This window comes from Malaya genurostris, chromosome 3 (assembly GCF_030247185.1).
Source record: "Malaya genurostris strain Urasoe2022 chromosome 3, Malgen_1.1, whole genome shotgun sequence".
NCBI lineage: Eukaryota > Metazoa > Arthropoda > Insecta > Diptera > Culicidae > Malaya > Malaya genurostris.
In genome coordinates this window covers 61,016,541-61,027,494 of record NC_080572.1, presented here as the reverse complement: position 1 = coordinate 61,027,494, position 10,954 = coordinate 61,016,541, and the positions used below count along the sequence as shown (strand labels likewise).

Sequence of the window (10,954 nt, the reverse complement as noted above, 5' to 3'; positions counted from 1 at the left end):
AATATTACACGAAACGGATTATAAATCTCTCAATAACATTACATTATTACTGAACCAACTGGTTCACGATTGCTGACCCAACATTTTTAATTGAATCGTATGAGACATTGTAATCTTGGGTTTATCTTTGCATTTATATAATCGAAAATTACAATTTTTTTTTGCTGTGCAAGGATGTTTTTTCGATAATGGAAATCAATTCTGTTCCAGTGTGAGAATCTTGTTTAATAGATTGAATAGTTTCGTTTGTGCGTGTACAGTTTATTTTCTTGTTTTGTTCTGATGCAAACGTCAACGTCACATTAAATGGTTGTGCTTTGTTGCTGTTGGTGTATTTTAGTAGAATGCGGCTTTCGGCTTTCTAGACATGGTTGGATTAGTAGTCGAATTTACTAATACGAAAATTACAGTACTTTTATGGTTAAATAATTATTTTATGATTTGCTGATTTTGGAATAAGATTTGATGATTTGTACGTCTTGACAGATATATTGCCGGTATGGGATTGCATCAATATTAAGTCCAATTTTTCGAGTAAAAGTCAGAAGTGCGTGTATTCAAATTAGATCAACTATATTAGTTATTTTAGTGATATGTCGGAACACGGTTGCACCCATTTCGTAGGTTTTGTCAAAGAGTTTGGGCTGGAATCGTTCAGCGTTGTACACGCATATTTCAGTGTATGTATTAACAAAGAAGCCCGGCGTAGAAAAGCATTGTCTTGTTTGTGCTACAAGTGCGGCAGTTCTGGTCCGCAACTATATTCGTGTCTGCACTGTATATTTTTCGGTTGCAAAGGCACTCACATCAATGAGCATTGCAAGCTAACCAAGCACTACATTGTACTGGAACTTTGCTATGGTATGATCTTTTGCTATCAATGTAAAGATTTTATCTATGACAACGAATGTCAAGCAATTGCTGAAAAACACATTAAGAAAGAAGCAAAAAGCTTAAACAAGAGTTTATCCTGGCGTCCGTGGTCGCCTTCGAAGCTTGAAATTGATTTGTTGCTGAAGAATCCCAAACGGAGGCACGTGACTGCTTTTACCAGTATTGGATTGCGAGGACTACTAAATCTTGGGTCGACGTGTTTCATGAATTGCATTGTGCAGGCTTTGATCCACACTCCACTACTAAGAGATTATTTCCTATCCGAGCGTCATGAGTGCCCTGCAAAGACGGCAGCCAAGTGTTTAGTATGCGAGGTATCTCGCTTGTTCCAAGAGTTCTATTCTGGAGCCCGAGGGCCACTATCATTACACCGACTACTTCATTTGATCTGGAACCACGCCCGTCATCTCGCTGGGTATGAACAGCAAGATGCGCATGAGTTTTTCATTGCTACTTTGGATGTGCTGCACCGGCACTGTAAAATATCAATGAACGAAATGGCAGCGGAAAAGTCCAAACATGCACAACAGCAACCACATGATACTAACCCAACCCAGTGTAACTGCATCATCGATCAGATTTTCACTGGTGGTCTTCAGAGCGACGTTGTTTGTCAAGCTTGCAACGGAGTATCCACTACTATCGATCCTTTCTGGGATATTTCGTTGGATTTAGGAGAAGCTCAGAATCAGGGATACGGCGGGCCACCGAAATCGTTAATCGACTGTTTGGAGCGTTTTACGCGAGCTGAACATCTCGGATCAAGTGCCAAAATAAAATGCTCCAGTTGCAAGAGCTATCAGGAGTCCACTAAACAACTGTCAATGCGAACACTGCCGATCGTAGCTAGCTTCCATTTGAAGCGGTTCGAGCATTCTAGTCTGGTATGTTCAGATTCGTTTCACTGAAGTACGATAACAGATATTTTTATGTTACTTTATTTGAAGATTGACAAAAAGATCTCCACATTCATCTCATTCCCTTCGGAGCTGGACATGACACCATTTATGTCCAAAAAGAAGTCTGAACAACCTCATTCGTCGTCATCAACGTCATCATCCCCGCCGAAATCTTCAAAAAGCTCTTCGGATCGGAAACATAGCAGCAGCGGGAGCAGTCAGAGTAATGACGAAAATTCTGCCGGTCCATCGCACCACGATGTGGGTGATTTCCGCTACTCGCTGTACGCCGTGATCAATCACGTGGGAACGCTAGACGCTGGCCATTATACGGCTTACGTTCGGCACCAGAAAGACATTTGGGTTAAATGCGATGATCACATCATAACGACTGCCACCCTCAAGCAGGTTCTGGATAGCGAAGGGTAACCACACACTGAGCTACTTAGTAAACCAATTTTTTTTCAATATATTTTTGCTTACATATTTCCAGCTATTTATTATTTTATCATAAGAAGATTTTGGAATACGAGTAATCAATTAAATTGAACATCGTTGGATTCAATGGTGATAAGTACTGCGGTCGTTGAGTCCGAAATCGCTAAAAAAAAGTGTGATTTAGAACATAAATCTTCTGTAATGATTTTGATTAAAAATATACTTTATTGATTAATTGAAAGAACACAAGAAATTTATTCCAATTTGGAAAGGATTTGTCATTCATCGACTAAATCATGCTCCACCTGTACAGTTTGGATGGGGTGGTTGAATTGAACTTTTGGTTGAGAGCAAAACCAGATTGAACATAACGAATTGAATGATTTTAGTATTATTCGTCTCGATCGTCACTCTCTATATGGCAGAGTGGTTTTCACAATTACAAAGTTCTATTACTACTATAGACTCACGTTTTTAACACATTTTGTCCATCTCTTTGACAGTTGATAGACACCATCTCAAATGAAATCGTCATCTTTCATCGAGTTATTTTCGTACATCCTCGAAAGTTGCTCGGCCAATTCGTGTCCCATCGCTGAAAGTTGTGATAAATAGAAGCTGCCAGATCTGAGGAATTGTGCGGTGGAAGTTCATATCAGTTGTATATGGAGTAGCATTGTCATGCTGTAGAATGGCTTTCTCGTGTCTTCGAGCCTATTTTGGCTGTTTTTCAATTAATGCGTTGTTCAAATTGATCATTTGGTAGCGAACCATATGACCTGTTTTGGCGGGTTCAAGAAGCTAGTAGTAAACTACTCCATTTTGATTCCACAACACACATAGCAGGTGTCGCAGCAGTGACGATTACGATCTCGAACACAATCACCACTTTTCTGTACTGATGTAAAAATTTGAATTCTGTAATTCAATCGAGTTATGGTTTTGTATGGAAAACTCGAACTCGATCGAGCTACAAAATGCAAAATTTCGTATTCGATCAAAACAATCCTATTCGAACGAAATACAGAATCGGGGTGAAAATATTGAAAGACAAATCAAACCTCCGTTGACCACACATTAGCTGAGATCATCAAATAGATGATGACGCTGATGTACTCCATAGGCAGCAAAAGGGGACAAAAACAAACCAACGTCTTACGGCAAAGCGGAGAGTGAAAATAGACTTGCTGTGAAGAAAAGCTGCAGCTATTCCAATTTTATAATCTTTATTGCAACGGATTATAAAATTTCTGAAATATATTTTACGTTAGAATACAATACAGATTTCAATCACATTTCTTACGTTTAGTGCTTTTTTTTAACCTTTCAACTTTTCTTGGTTTTGTTCCACGTTTTTTCCACTAGCTGTAAGTTAGGTTAGTTTTATAGCGAAATTATTATCATTCATACTATCGATCAAATATTACCTCTAGTCCGCTTAACGAACAATATACGACGTAGAGAGTATTGTTATATTAGAATCACTAGAGTATATAAATTTCAATCCTACAGTTATTTTTATATAATTAATATTTTAATGTTAAGTTCATGTTTTTCACTTTTACCTTAGTATTTAGAAATATAGGGAGCTTTACAAGCACGACAATTTAGGGTACGAAATAACAATTGTTAGGTTATAATTTAGATATAAATTCAAGATTAATTTGACGATAGTGCATTCCAAAATTAATTATCAGAATAAAACGGAAAGTTGCTTCACTGTTATAGTTCTGTTCTGTTCTATTGAATATCGCTTTATCACTGCTTTCTCAAATGTCACCGTCTATGCAATGACGTTCTATTTTATGTGTCGTAGTGGATCTATGTGGACGAGGGGCTTTGTCGCAACACTCCCCCCCCAGTACACTGTAGTCACGAAATCAGTCTACTCTAAGTTGCCACGATGTCCAGTACTGCAATCTTAACCGCGGGTCGCTCCATTACACCCACTGATGTTTGAACTACTGCGCTGCGTACTTGGCCATCCTTAGATTGTGAAACGGATAGCACTCGACCTTTTGGCCAGCAGCTTCGTGGTAATACGGGATCCACGATTATTACAATATCGCCTTCCTGAATAGGTTTTACTGGCAGAAACCATTTCGTTCTACGTGTAATACTAGGAAGATATTCGCTGAGCCAGCGTTTCCAAAAAATGTTTGCGTATACTTGAGACATTTTCCAATTTTTTCGTAATGTGTTTACACTATCGTCGAATAACACAAAGGGCTTCACACCGTTCGATGTCCCAAAAAGGAAATGGTTTGGCGTCAAGGCTGATGAATACTCATTATCGAGAGGAACATAAGTTAATGGTCTAGAATTTACGACCATTTCAACTTCCATTAATAGATTCCGAAATATTTCATCCGTTGGTAACCTTTGAGGTTTGATCTGTTCGAGTCCTTTCTTAACGGATTGTATCAGCCGTTCCCAACTGCCTCCCATATGCGGCGAGGCGGGGGGGTTGAATACCCAACGCGTTGAACACGTTGTGAAGACTTTCACCATTCGATCCTGGTCTACTGTTTTTAAGGCTTCCTTGAGTTCTCGTTCAGCACCGATGAAATTCGTTCCTCGATCGCTGTAAATTTCCAGTGGTATTCCTCTTCTTGACATAAAATTACGAATTGCCATGATGCAGGAGTCTGTCGTAAGAGAGTGGGCTATTTCGATATGGATGGCTCGAACAGTGAGACACGTTATTAGTACTCCCCAGCGTTTTTCTACTCGTCGTCCTAATACTACTTGTTGCGGTCCAAAATAGTCTATACCTATGAATGAGAAGGGTCTCGCGTAAACAGCCAATCTAGCCGCTGGAAGGTTACTCATCATTGGAGGTTGCGGCATCGCGTTTCGTATTTTGCATAGCTGACAGTTCCGTCTTATACGAGTATACAGAGTGCGTACTCTAGGAATGTAGAACTTTTGTTTCAGCTCGTTCAACACTGTTTGATGGTTTTGATGGTGATAACGCTTATGAAATTCGTCTACTATAAGCGTTGTAATGTAATGCTGCCTGGGCAACAATATAGGGTTCTTCACCGTTTCGCTAACGAACTTGCACTCATCTATTCGTCCTGGGATACGCAAGACTTGTCTTTCGTCCATTATTGGACGTAACTTGTACAGTTGACCTTTTGCGACGTGACGTTCGTACGCATTTAACTTGAAAGAAGGGGAGGCAAACAAATAATCTTCGGGATATATTTCCTTCTGGGCTAATTGATAGATGCAAGCTTCAGCACCCTGTAGTTCTTCACTCGATAGAGGCTCATATTGTAGTTGCTTGTGTCTCACTTTGCTATGAAGATTTACTACGTATCGTTTTGCCCACGCAACCGCGCGCAGCAATCGATTCCAACTCGAGTAACGTTCCCACGAGATTACTGGAGCGCTCACTGTGTGGTGGAAAATACTAGGACGTAACTCTTCAGTTGTTGATCCAAAACCGTTGTTATGTATTGACCAATTAACGGTTTTTGTCCACATGAAATCGGGGCCTTTAAACCAGCGACTGTTCGGTGAAAGGTCGGGCAACTTTTGCCATTTTGTACCTTCGTCTGCCACATTCAATTTCGTCGAAAGCCAATACCATTCGCATGTAATGGTGGATTCGAGTATTTCGCTAACTCGTGCGGCCACAAACTGGCTGTAACGTCGATGGTCCGAGTTTAACCAATGCATGACATCCTTCGAGTCTGTATAAAAGTAGCGCCTTACAATCGTTCGTTTGTGTTGCTCTGCGATGGTTTTAGCCAGACGTGCTCCTAATACTGCTGCCTGCAGTTCAAGACGAGGTATAGTAACGAGCTTTAAAGGTGCTACACGAGTTTTTGCTCCAGCGATTGCGCATTCTACATTATCGCCTTCATGAAACCTGAAATACGATACTGCGGCGTAGCCGTTTTCGCTCGCATCTACAAAGGTGTGAAGCTCAATCATGTTAGTATCATCAGACGCGGAAGTGCATTTGCGGTAGCACCTAGGAACAGAGACTTGTTGTACTTCTGGGAGCACTCGAAGCCATAGTCTCCACTTGTGTAGAAGTATGCCGCTTATTTCGTCGTCCCATCCCAGACCAGACCGCCACACTTCCTGAATTAGCACTTTCAAATACATCAAAAAATTGGCAATTAACCCTAAAGGGTCGAAAATAGTCATTAGAGTTCGAAGAGTCTCGCGCTTAGTGGGAGCTTTCCGTCCCGAAAGTAAATCGCTATCGTGTCGCGGTGACACTTTGAAAGTAAAACAGTCTGTTTTCGTATTCCACCACATGCCAAGTATCTTTTCAAAAGAGGTGTCTGCGTTTATGTTAAGACTTTTCTCTTCGGAATAGACCGTTCCCAGTTTTTTTAAAACGTAATCGGAATTCGAGTGCCAATTCCTTATCTCGAACCCCGCCTGCGAATGGATGTAGTGGACGTCTCTCGCTAAATCAATTGCTTCCTCGACTCGTTCCACACTCGCTAGCATATCATCAACATAGTGTTGCTTCGTAATAGCCTCGAAAGCATCTGGAAATTTATTTGCGAATCTTTCGGCATTGAGGTTCATGCAGTATTCAGTCGTTGACGGAGAACATGTAGCCCCAAAGCTTAGCACCGTCATAATGTATTCGCGAAACTCTCCCTTTTCAGTGGGCCAAAAAAATCTCTGACAATGTTGATCATTTTCATTCATCTTCACTTGATGAAACATCTCTCTTATGTCCCCCGTAATAGCAATTTTATACTCTCGAAACTTGAATAGTACTGAAACTAAGGAGTTCAGTAAGTCAGGACCTTTTAAAAGTTGAGAGTTGAGAGATACTCCTCGAACTTTAGCTGCCGCATCCCAAACAATGCGAAGCTTGCCTGGCTTGTTTGGATTGATGACGGTAAATATTGGGAGATACCATACTCTCGGTCGCGGTATCGTTAGCTCTTGAGGGGTTAATTCTCTTATATAGCCGCTATTTTCGTAATCAATAATTTTGGACCTGAGCAAATGCGCGAGTTCTGGTTCGCGAGTCATACGTTTTTCGAGACATTTCGTTCTTGATAGTGCCATTTCTCTTGAGTTTGGCAAACGAATGTCGTCGTATTTCCAAAGTAAACCGCTCTCATATTTGCCATTCTTAAGCCTAGTGCACTGTTGAAGAAGGTATAGGGCGCGTTCGTCCTCTTTTGATTGCAGGATTTTTCGAGGTGAAATAACTCCCATACTGTCTAAGGCAAAATACTCTTTGACCGCTGAGTGTAAAGCGTCATCATTATTTTTATTACATTCGCAAATATGATATGAACTATGGGATACAGGTTTAATTAAACTGGAATCACTTGAGCTAGAACATGGGCCGTACACAATCCAACCCAGCCTAGTTTTAGCAGCCGATGGCTCAATTTCATTGCCTTCTCTACTGTCCAGTACGTGGCCGAGCCGACAGTTGTTCATGCCTATCAGTATTTTTGGTGTGACTCTTGCATATGAGCGGATCGGAAGTCCTATCAGGTGCTTATATTTCTTAGCCAAATTTTCAATCGACAGTGACTGCTCTGGAAGATTAAGTTCTCCAACTGTATGAATATCGCGCAGGCAAAAACGTTTGTCAGGGTTGTGCACACTGGATATTTCGGCAGTTAGCTTAACCGAGTTCCTTTCCCATCTACTTGTTCCACCTGTCCAGTTTAAACAAAGTGGTTGAGGGGAACCTTCCAGTCCTAGCTCATTATAAAGTTCTTGTTCTATCAGGGTTGATGATGATCCATCGTCTAAGAACGCGAACGTCTCAATCGATATACCTTTTCCGTGTATAATTACCGGCACGTAACGAAAGAAAACAAGTCCTACACCACTACGATGAACATTGCAACAATGATTGTCTGTAGGTGGTGACGGTGGCGAAGGTCCTGAATCTTTATGCTTATTTTCGTTGTGAAGGAGTCTATGATGTAGAAACAGGCATCCGTTTTGTCCACATGGATCTCTGACATGACATGACGAGAAATGCCTTTTAAGACATCTACGGCAAAGTTTATTAGCTCTCAAAGTTTTCCATCGCGCGTCCACGGTCATAGCGCGAAATCGTTTGCAGTTCGCAACCGACTCACAGTCTTCGTGGCAGACCACACAGACTGGATTAGCTGTTTTGAACGTTTCCTCGGACGAGTACTCGGAATGGACGTTTAGGAATCCTTGGATTTTCTTTTTATCAGTTTTCCCGACGCATACGGCAGATAGATCTGGGGTTGTAATTTCACAGGCAGCTTCAACAATGGTTTTAAGCCATTCATTGAAATCCGTAATTTTTACTTTCTGAAGAGGTTTGCGCGTTAACGCCCAACTAAGCTTGATTGTTGGTGGAAGCTTGTCTTCGAGCTCCTGGAGCAGCGTCACGTTGTAGTAGTATTCATCAAGCTCGCAGGCTTGTATGGTTGCGCATAAGTTCTGTACTGAAATACCGAAATCAATCATTGTATTTAATTTCTCGATTTTTAGTGTCGGTTGATTCCGTATCTTCTGAATCATCGCCCCAATTATAAGATTCGGTCGCCCAAATAAAGTTCGAAGAGTGCTCATTACCGTACCTACATTGCCTGGATACAAAAGTAGGCTTCTCGTTGCATCGAGAGCTTTGTCCTTTAAACAGCGTCTTAGACGAAACATATTTTCTTCGTTGCTGTATCCACACATGGTTGTACCACAGACTAACAGACATGACAGTATGAGTAAATTCTTATAAAAAATAATTTTTCGTGATGCACTAGCTCCACCTATATTGTACTGCGCGAACTATTTACTATCTGTACACCCCTTGTGTTATGTAAAAGTTTTTTTACTAGTTGGTTTCCCCTCGTTTGTCAACACCGATCAGCTGCTTGCAGGGATGCCTGAATTCATCAAAATATTTGAAAATGAATCGTCACAATAAATATTGATAAAATATTTAACTTTTTCGCGATGTTGGAAGGTAATCATTTATTTGACTCAACGTTGTTCATCTAGACTATTTTTTATTGTGTTGGTAGTTTTCACCAGAAATTAAGTGGCGGCAGACCAGAAGCAAGTAAATATTGTAATAAAACGGGTTCGATTTTGTCTTGCGTTGGAGGATGAGAAATAGGCACAATTATGTATATAGTTTTGGCAATATGTATTAAATCTGTATCCTGCATGAAATTCGCATGGACGTATACAAATCAATACATTGCAGGTAATTCTGTATGAATGGCAACTCTGTTGGTAAATGAAAAAAATAAACACAGTCTAGATGACAGACAGGATGTTTTTGATAGGGTAACGTGGCGCCATCATGACACATGTGAGTACTGTCCCAAATAAAGGAATATTCGAAATGACCGTTAAAATGATTGAAGAATCTAATTTGAGTGTCCTGTCTGTTAGTCTGTGGTTGTACTACTTTCGAACGTTGCATGGAATAAAGGCCAGTCCTCAGGTTCACCAGAAAAGGTAGGCAGTTCCTTGGGCACAGCTTGACGAGCTGCTAGCTGATACTTTGTAGGGATTCGATTGACTTGAGATGAATCTCTTGTCGTGCGGTGGTCGTTTTCCGTTGTTTCGTTTAAAGTCACGGATAGAGTATCATTACTAGCTCCGGATGTATATGAACAACTTTGATCTCTCAGCCACTCATCTATTTTCTGCTTGCTGCCAGAATCATGTTCATCTTCATCGGTATTTTCATTTTCGCTGTAACTGTTTAATTCGTCACTCAGCTTGAGTTGCTCTTCGAGATGCTTTCTTTCCAGTGCTTGCCGCTCTTTCAGAGCCGCCAAACGTCGTTTTCGGTCTTTGATTGTGCGTTTCGATGATGCACTCGCATTTGATTTTACTGTCTCATTCTGTTGCGTATTAGCAGGCAGGCCCTGACCTTTAAGATTATCTATCTCTTTCTGGAGTTGGCTCTCACGTTCGTTCCATTGTACTTGAAGCCTTGAGAGTTCGTTGTGGATTATAGTGTTTTTTTGATCTTCTAGCATACCGATATGTTGCGCGAATTTAATACGTTGTGCTTCGAACAAGTGACGCAGCTCTTCGATATCTCGTCGAAGTTTAACGTTTTCTACATTGTCAGCGGATGGTGGTGTAATTTCCGTATCTCTGGTAACAAAGTTACTTGCATTATCTCCGGTTTCTGCTACATTGGCTTTGCGACCAGTAAGTATCGCTTTATCTACAATTGGCTCCTGTTTGCTAGGAGAAACAGGTGTCGAAGTTCCTGCCGGCTGGGCTTTTTTAGTCACGCAATCGTCACAGCTCCAATCGTAATCGGAAACTTCGTCATCCACCTGTACGCAGTCGTAGTGGTACCAATCGTTACAGTCGTCGCATTGTACCATCCTGCTATTGTCCGGGAAACTGCATTTTTTACAACTTGTGTTCACCGGCGGCACTACCTCTCGCATCTTCTTTGGTGGCATCTTACGCCGGTAGCTATTTTTTATATGCCGAGTGTGTGATAAACAAATTTTATAATTTTGTGAAGAAAAGCTGCAGCTATTCCAATTTTATAATCTTTATTGCAACGGATTATAAAATTTCTGAAATATATTTTACGTTAGAATACAATACAGATTTCAATCACATTTCTTACGTTTAGTGCTTTTTTTTAACCTTTCAACTTTTCTTGGTTTTGTTCCACGTTTTTTCCACTAGCTGTAAGTTAGGTTAGTTTTATAGCGAAATTATTATCATTCATACTATCGATCAAATATTACCTC

The 10,954-nt window shown here is 40.7% G+C and overlaps 3 protein-coding genes and 1 long non-coding RNA gene across 4 annotated transcripts; 1 reads left to right on the top strand and 3 right to left on the bottom strand.

Annotated features, from left to right (window-relative positions):
- The first annotated feature begins 327 nt into the window (after nt 1-327).
- LOC131438084 (ubiquitin carboxyl-terminal hydrolase nonstop) lies at nt 328-2,461 on the top strand. The gene is made up of 3 exons (XM_058607882.1): nt 328-1,778; nt 1,842-2,218; nt 2,287-2,461. The coding sequence occupies exons 1-3, from the start codon at nt 594-596 to the stop codon at nt 2,327-2,329; spliced, it is 1,605 nt and encodes a 534-aa protein (XP_058463865.1). The 5' UTR covers nt 328-593; the 3' UTR covers nt 2,330-2,461.
- A 797-nt stretch (nt 2,462-3,258) lies between these two features.
- On the bottom strand, nt 3,259-4,067 carry LOC131438085 (uncharacterized). Its single transcript, XR_009230884.1, has 4 exons — nt 3,797-4,067; nt 3,659-3,737; nt 3,535-3,596; nt 3,259-3,481 (listed from the first exon to the last, which is right to left on the bottom strand). It is a non-coding gene; the product is annotated as an uncharacterized LOC131438085 (long non-coding RNA).
- A 54-nt stretch (nt 4,068-4,121) lies between these two features.
- Nucleotides 4,122-8,741, bottom strand: LOC131433814 (uncharacterized). The gene is made up of 3 exons (XM_058600416.1): nt 8,324-8,741; nt 4,612-7,984; nt 4,122-4,338 (listed from the first exon to the last, which is right to left on the bottom strand). Exons 1-3 carry the CDS (start codon nt 8,739-8,741, stop codon nt 4,122-4,124), a joined length of 4,008 nt encoding a protein of 1,335 aa, XP_058456399.1.
- Nucleotides 8,742-9,613: 872 nt separating this feature from the next.
- On the bottom strand, nt 9,614-10,654 carry LOC131433813 (uncharacterized). The gene has a single exon (XM_058600415.1). It carries the CDS (start codon nt 10,652-10,654, stop codon nt 9,614-9,616), a length of 1,041 nt encoding a protein of 346 aa, XP_058456398.1.
- Between the last annotated feature and the right edge of the window lie 300 nt (nt 10,655-10,954).

Excerpts from the sequence above, each read along its gene's own strand:
- LOC131438084 (XM_058607882.1), top strand. The coding sequence starts at position 594 with ATGTCGGAACACGGTTGCACCCATTTCGTAGGTTTTGTCAAAGAGTTT. Across the intron at positions 1,779-1,841 it reads GGTTCGAGCATTCTAGTCTG|ATTGACAAAAAGATCTCCAC; the intron begins GTATGTTCAGAT and ends CTTTATTTGAAG. Across the intron at positions 2,219-2,286 it reads CAGGTTCTGGATAGCGAAGG|CTATTTATTATTTTATCATA; the intron begins GTAACCACACAC and ends ACATATTTCCAG.
- LOC131433814 (XM_058600416.1), bottom strand. The coding sequence starts at position 8,741 with ATGATTCAGAAGATACGGAATCAACCGACACTAAAAATCGAGAAATTA. Across the intron at positions 7,985-8,323 it reads TGTGGTCTGCCACGAAGACT|ACGATGGATCATCATCAACC; the intron begins GTGAGTCGGTTG and ends TCGCGTTCTTAG. Across the intron at positions 4,339-4,611 it reads GAACAGATCAAACCTCAAAG|AACGAAATGGTTTCTGCCAG; the intron begins GTTACCAACGGA and ends TATTACACGTAG.
- LOC131433813 (XM_058600415.1), bottom strand. The coding sequence starts at position 10,654 with ATGCCACCAAAGAAGATGCGAGAGGTAGTGCCGCCGGTGAACACAAGT.